The 7,500-nt window shown below is 48.8% G+C and overlaps 1 protein-coding gene across 2 annotated transcripts in view; it reads right to left on the bottom strand.

Moving 5' to 3' along the window:
- LOC113829630 (putative neural-cadherin 2) overlaps positions 1–7,500 on the bottom strand; it is a gene marked incomplete at its 3' end in the record, with an annotated part of 134,746 nt that overhangs the window by 12,572 nt on the left and 114,674 nt on the right. For both annotated transcript variants that reach the window (XM_070136379.1, XM_070136380.1), the window contains 4 exon segments: positions 1,343–1,498; positions 2,414–2,621; positions 3,178–3,485; positions 6,098–6,289. In XM_070136379.1, the coding sequence (XP_069992480.1) occupies positions 1,343–1,498; positions 2,414–2,621; positions 3,178–3,485; positions 6,098–6,289 (864 nt within the window).

Genomic DNA, 7,500 nt, shown 5'->3' with positions numbered 1-7,500 from the left:
AGAAAGATAAGAAAGACAGACAAACACACACAGACAGACATACAGACAGATAAACAAAGTAGTCAAAGAGACAGACCGACAAACAGACACACAAATAGACACACAGTCAAGCAGACAAACTGACAAGCAGACATAAACAGACACAGACAGAAACACAGTCAAACAAACCAAACAAACAGACATAAACAGACACACAGTCAAACAGACCAGACAAACAGACATAAACAGACAAAGACAGAGACACGGAGAAGAAAACCATACCCCTAAACAACCCCCCCCCCTCCCCTCCTCCCCTCCCCTCCCCCCTTCTACTCACATGGTCCCTCCCTGCCCCACACTCCACCCTCTACTCACATGGTCCCCTCCCCACCCCCTCCCCTCCGCCTTGGTCCCCTCCTCACATCCCCTCCCCTCCTCCTTTCCACCACCTTCTACTCAACATAGTCCCCCTCCCCTCCTCCCCCACCTCCCTTCTACTCACATGGTCCCCCCTCCTCCCTCCCCTCTCCCCACTTCTCTTCCACTTCAGTCCCCCTTGGTCCTCTCTTCACCCTGCTCCTCCCCTCCCCCACCCCCTTCTGATTTCTTCACATGGTCCCCCTCCTCCTCCTCCCCCTCTCTCTCCCTCCCCTTCTCTACTCACATGGTCCCCACCCCACACCCCTCCCCTCTCCTCCCTCCCCCACCCCCTTCTCTCACTCACATGGTCCCCCTCCCTCCCCCCACCCCCCTCCCCCTTCCCCCTCTACTCACATGGTCCCCCAACTCCCCCTCTACTCCCCTCCTCCCACCCCACCCTCTTCTACTCACATGGTCCCCCTCCTCCTCCCCTTCTACTCACATGGTCCCCCTCCCCCCACCACTCCCCTCCTCACATGGTCACATGGTCACTCCCCTCCCCTCTCCCCCCTCCACCCCCTTCTACTCACATAAGGTCCCCCTCCTCCTCCCGTCCCCCTCCCCCTTCTACTCACACATGAGACCCACAGTCCCGGTCCCCCCCTCCCCTCCCTCACCTTCCTCACCTCTCCCCTCCCTCCTACTCACATGGTCCCCCCATCCCCCCCTCCCACCCTCCCCCTCCTCCCTTCTACTCACATGGTCCCCCTCCTCCCTCCCTCCCCTCCTCCCTTCTACTCACATGGTCCCCCTCCCCTCCCTCCTCCTCCTCCTCCCCCACCCCCTCTGCTCACAGCATTTCCACCCCCACCCCTTCTACTCACATGGTCCCCCTTTCCCCCACCCCTCTGCCTCCCTGCTCCCCCTCCTCACACCCCCTTCTACTCACATGGTCCCCCTCCCCCTCCCCCTCCTCCCTCACCCCACCCCCCCTTCTACTCACATGGTCTCCCCACACGACGTCGATGCGGTGCCAGCGTCCGTCGGCCAGGTTGGGGGCGGAGCGGCTGTGGGCGGGTTCGAGGAGGATCGGGCTGCTGCCGAGGTCGAGCATCAGCCTCGGTCGTCCTCCGCGCAGCTCGAGGCTCAGCATGTCCTCCTGGCTCGGAGAAATCGACTTGGTTTGAATGCCTGAAGGTTAGGGGGTGGGGGTAGTTTTTTTTTTTCTTTCTTTCTTTCTTTCTTACTTTCTTTATTGATTGATTTTTTTCTTTCTTTTTTTCTTTCTTTTTTTATTTCTTCTTCTTTCTTTCTTTTTTTCTTTTTTTTTTTTTTTTTTTTTGATTGGGGAGGCATATGTGTAAGATTTTCGATCTGCTTAGGGATTTGTATATTTTATTATTATTATTATCATTATTATTATCATTATTATTATTACTATTATCATTATTATTATTATTATTATTATTATTATTATTATTATTATTATTATTATTATTATTATTATTATTATTATTATTATTATTATTATTAGCTCCGGATTTTTTTTTTTTTTTTTTTTTTTTTTGCAACTTTTTGAATCTCTTGATTTTTGATGTGTGTGTCTGATTTTGTTGTTGTTATTGTTATTGTTGCTGTTATTTCGGGGGGAACATTTTTTCCCTACTATGGATTTTTTTATTATTATTATTTATTGTGTTATCATTATCGTTTTAAATATAGTGATTCATCCATTTGTTGATCATCATAAATAAGAGAAACTATCAAGACACGCGCATCTGATATTCCAACTGACCTGCTGCTCTTTTCCTCCAACATCCAGAGCCTCAGACTAATGAGAAACTTTTCTAATTCCCGAATTTGTGGACATTTTGCTCAACTCGGGGTCCAAAATGGCAAATCATGGGACTTATTTGGTTATTTGCACAGCGCAGATGATATGCACGGATATTAATCATAAGGAGATGAGAGGAAAAGTGGGATGAGGAGAGTTAGATCAGCATCGCGAAGGTCATGCCACCGTTGACTCCCCGGAGCTCGCGTCGGCCAAGGGAGGCGCGGGAACTCGGCCTACCTGCAGGAGCTGCGGCGACGCCTGCGCCAGGTTGTCTCCGGGCCCCGCGTACAGAAGGAGGCTCTCCTCCCTCGTCGTGCGGATTTCGAGGGAGATGTGGGCGCGGCTGCAGGGGGGGATGGGCGCCGCCCACACCCAGCCTTCGCCTCTGAAGTGGCGGCTCAGCTGCTTGCACAGGGAGCCCGCCGTGCCCTCGGGACACACGCACCTGAGGGAGAGCCAGGGGGAAGGGCCTGGTGAGTCCGCCTCTCGCTTTCTCTCTCGCTCTCTCTCTCGCTCTCTCTCTTTATCTCTTTCTCTCTCTTTCTCTTTCTCTTTCTCTTTCTCTTTCTCTCTTTCCTTCTCTTTCTCTCTTTCCCTCTCTCTTTTCTCTCTTTCCTCTTCTTCTTCTCTCTTTCTCTCTTTCTTTCCTCTCTCTTCCTTTCTTCCTTCTTCTCTCTTCTCCCTCTCTCTTTCTCTTTCTCTTTCCCTCTCTCCTTTCTCTCTTTCCCTCTCTTACGTTTCTCTCTTTCCTCTCTTTCCTCTCTCTCTCTTCTCTTTCCCTCTCTCTCTCTCTTTCCCTCTCTCTCTCTCACTCTTTCCCTCTCCCCTCTCTCTCCTCTCCCCTCACCCCTCTCCCCTCATCACTCACCTCTCACCTCTATCCCCTCCTCCTATCCCTCTCCATTCACTCACACGCTCCCACCCACTTTATTACCTTTCCTACCCCCCCCTCCCCCCTCTTCCCTCCTCCCCTCCAGCGCCCCTCACCCCCCCCCCCTCACCTGGGCCCGCTGGCGAGGGCGATGCACCGCCCGCCGTTGAGACAGGGGTTGGGCTGGCAGGAGGCGGTGTGGGTGACGGCGGCCACGCTGGGCTGCTGGTCGGCGCCCCCGAGATGGGCGAGGTGCTGCCTCATCTGCGACGGGTGGGTGTGGCAGCTGCAGCCTGTGTCGAGGGCGTCCAGGCGGGGCGTGACGAGGGCCGTCTTGTTGGCGTCCACTACCCACGCCCGTCCGTCTTCCATGGGCGGAGTGGTCACGCACGCACCTACGCCCACGTTCACCACGCCCACTCCGGACTCGCTGGAGATCTTTAAAAGGCAGAGCAAAGAAAGAAATTTTCTTCCGTTTTTTTTTCTTTTTTTTTTATCCAAAGGAATATTAATCAACAAAAAGAAATCAAAATCTTCACCAAAAGAAATATCAATTAATCTCCTCTACCTCCACCTGAAAAATATCGAAAATACATATACATACACACACACAAACACACACACATACACACACACACACACATACACACACACACACGCATACACACACACACAAGCACCCATACACACACACACACACACACACGCACCCATATACACACACACACACACACACACACACACACGCATACACACACACATATATATATATATATATATATATATATATATATATATATATATATATATATATATATATATATATATATTATATACATATATATATATACATATATATATCAACCAAAAAATGAATATCAACCACCCCCCCCAAAAAAAAAAGCACCCAACACAAGGCTTCCCCTCGCTCTCGGGAGAATGAAACCCCCGCCCACACAACCAAAGCTTCGCGAATGAAATAAACCATCTATAAATCGCCAAAAAAGAGAAAGAAAGAAAGAAAAAAAAAACTCTTACGCCACCTCAAATCAGCTGATCGGCAACGTCCCTTCTGAATCTGAGCGCATATAATATTCTGTTACGGGAAAGTGACACTAGTGCACAGCTGATCGAAGGGTCATTTTCGCAAATCGCTGCGGGTCCATCACACGGTTTTCCTCTGTAATGGCACCATCGAGAAATGAAAATAAGATATATGCATAATGGTATGTATAATAATGGTGAATAAATAGATAAGTGGGAAGAAAAAAAATATTGGTGTGAGGATCTTTCGAAAACATGAACATGGTTTCCAATGGTAATTTGCATAATAATCAGAATATTGATAACTTACTCATGTTCACGCATGCATGTCCATAAAAAAAAGATGGTTAAGCAGAGAGATAGACGGAGAGGGAAAGAGAGAGGGAAGAGAAAGAGAGAGAGAGAGAGAGAGAGAGAGAGAGAGAGAGAGAGAGAGAGAGAGAGAGAGAGAGAGAGAGAGAGAGAGAGAGAGAGAGAGGAGAGAGAGAGGAGAGAGAGGAGAGAGAGAGAGAGAAGAGAGAGAGAAAGAGAAGAGAGAGAGAGAGAGAGAGAGAGAGAGAGAGAGAGAGAGAGAGAGAGAGAGAGAGAGAGAGAGAGAGAGAGAGAGAGAGAGAGAGAGGAGAGAGAGAGAGAGGAGAGAGAAAACAGACAGTTAGAAAGACAGACAGGCAAACAGGCAGACAGAGAGAGAGAAGATGATCGAGGGAGAGAGAGAGAGAGAGAGAGAAGACGAAGAACAGGGAGATCAGCAAGGAAAGGGAGAGGAAGTCGAAGGGGAGAGACAGAAAGAGAACCTGACATAGACAAAGTACCACACAGACAGAGACAGAAAGAAGAGATAGACAGACGGACAGACAGACAGACAGACAGACACACTGACAAGGAAACTCATCAACGGTCGTGTCACATTGCACCCAACAACGAGAGAACAGCCCCGCGGACCCGGCTCTTCAACACGATTCCCTAACACGAATCTTGAACAGGATTCTGCAACGTTGTATCACTCTTTTCTCCATCTCTTTCCCTATATTCTCTATCCCGCTTTTCTCCCTCTCTTTCCCTCCTCTTTATCCTCTTTTTCTCCCTCCTCTCTATCCCCCCCTTCCTCTCTGTCTTTCCTTATTCTCTCCCCTTTTCTCTCTCGCTTTCCCTATTCTCTATCCCCCTTTCTCCCTCTCTCTCCCACCTCTATCCCCCTTTTCTTCCTCTCTCCCTCCTCTCTATCCCCTCTCTCCCTCCCTCCTCCTCTCTATCCCCCTTCTCCCTCTCTTTCCTCCTCTCTATCCCCTTTTCTCCCTCTCCTTCCCCATTTTCTCCCTCTCTTTCCTCCTTCCTATCCCCTTTTCTCCCTCTCTTTCCTCCTCTTCCTTCTCTATCCCCTTTCTCCTCTCTTCCCTCTCCTCTCTATCCCCCTTTTCTCCCTCTCTCCCTCTCTCTTCCTTGTCCCTCTCCTTCCCCTCTCTATCCCCTTTTCTCCTTCTCTATCCCCTGCTCCTCTCTCTATCCTCTTTCTTTCCTTCCTCTCTCTATTCTCCCTCTCCCTCTCTATCCCCCCTTTTCTCCCTCCCTTCTCTCTATCCTCTTGTCTCTCTCTTCCCTCTCTTCCCCTCCCCCTTCTCTCTCCCTTCTCTCCTCTCTATCCCCCCTTTCTCCCTCTCTCTCCCTCCTCTCTATCCCCCTTTTTTCTCCCTCTCTCTCCCTCCTCTCTATCCCCCTTCTTCTCCCTCTCTCTCCCACCTCTCTATCCCCCTTTTTCTCCCTCTCTTTCCCTCCTCTCTATCCCCCTTTTTCTCCCCTCTTCCTCCTCTCTTCCTTTTCACCCTCTCTCCTCTCTATCCCCCTTTTCTCCCTCTCTCCCTCCTCTCATCCTTTTTCTCATCTCCTTCTCTTTTCCTCCTTCCTCCCTCTCTCTCCCTCCTCTCTATCCCCCCTTTTTCTCCCTCTCTTTCCCTCCTCTCCGCAACACGAGCCTCCCGCAGCGACTCACGCCGGAGCCGAGGACCTACCTGCCGACGGTGCAGAAGGAGGAGCTGGTCCAAGGGCTGCCTGGAGCGCGCCGTCAGCCACACGCGGGTGCCCCCTCGCTTCGCGGGCGTCAGCTTGAGCGCCTGGGACTCGAGTGAAATGACTCTCACGCCCACGTTGGCGATCGATTCCACGGATGTTAGGAGGGCGTCGAGGGCTGAGCCGGCCACGTGCTGTGTAGGGGGAAAGAGGGGATAGAGAGGAGGGAAAGAGGGGAAAGAGAGGGAGAAAAGGGGGATAGAGAGGAGGGAAAGAGAGGGAGGAAAGGGGGAAAGAGAGAGAGATAAGGGGGATAGAGAGGAGAGAGGGGGAGGGAGAATGCGATTATAGAGGGCGCAAGAGAGAGGAGAAAGAGAGGGAGTGGGAGAGAAAGAATATCGAGATAAGATAGAGGGAGAGAGAGAGAAGCAGAGAGAATAGAGACGAAGGGAGAAAGGGAGTGAGAGCGGGAGAGGGAGAGAGAGAATGAGAAGGTCGAGAGGGTAGAGAGGAGGTAGGGAAAGGGAAAAAGAGAAGAAAGAAACGAGGGAGAGAGAAAGTGAGAAAGAGAGGGCGAGACAAAAGCGAGGAGAGAGGTAAAGTATGAGCGAATGTGAGAAGGGTAGAGAGACGGAGAGATATAGGGAGAGAAGAGAGAGAGAGAGAGAGAGAGAGAGAGAGAGAGAGAGAGAGAGAGAGAGAGAGAGAGAGAGAGAGAGAGTGAGAGAGAGAGAGAGAAGAGAGAGAGACAGAAAGAGAGAAAGAGAGAGAGAGAGAGAGAGAAAGAGAGAGAGAGAGAGAGAGAGAGAGACAGAGACAGAGAGAGAGAGAGAGAGAGAGAGAGAGAGAAAGAGAGAGAGAGAGAAAGAGAGAACAAAACAAAAAGAATCAGAAAGAAATAGAGGGAGAAAGAGATCAGAAAGAAAAAGTGTAAGAGAAAAAGTATAAGAAAAGGAAGAACATAAAACTAGAAATTAATATCAGAATACAGATCCTATATACAATAAATTGAATAACGGTATCTCACTGACCAATACAACCGAAAACATTCAAATTCAAAACAACAACACGTCTGTTTCCAGTGCAGGAGAGTCACATGATTTTTTTTTTCTTTTTTTTATCTAGAAAAAAATGAAATAACAACATTAAACTAAGGACTTCAAATAACACTTAAAGCTTTTATATATATAAAAAAAAAATCCACTCTGACCAAAACTAACGCATACCTAGTTATTATTTTCTTTTCTAATCTGATAAAGATAAAAAAAGAAAAAAAAAACGAAAAAAAAAAAGACAGGAAGAAGAAACGAAGAAAAAAAACAGTGGGATACGAAAAACAAAAAAAGAAGATGAAAAAACAAAAAAAAAAAACAGTGCGATACCATCAGATTCACTTTCATTAAAC

This window comes from Penaeus vannamei, chromosome 22 (assembly GCF_042767895.1).
Source record: "Penaeus vannamei isolate JL-2024 chromosome 22, ASM4276789v1, whole genome shotgun sequence".
Classification (NCBI taxonomy): domain Eukaryota; kingdom Metazoa; phylum Arthropoda; class Malacostraca; order Decapoda; family Penaeidae; genus Penaeus; species Penaeus vannamei.
This window is presented reverse-complemented; position numbering and strand designations above follow the sequence as displayed.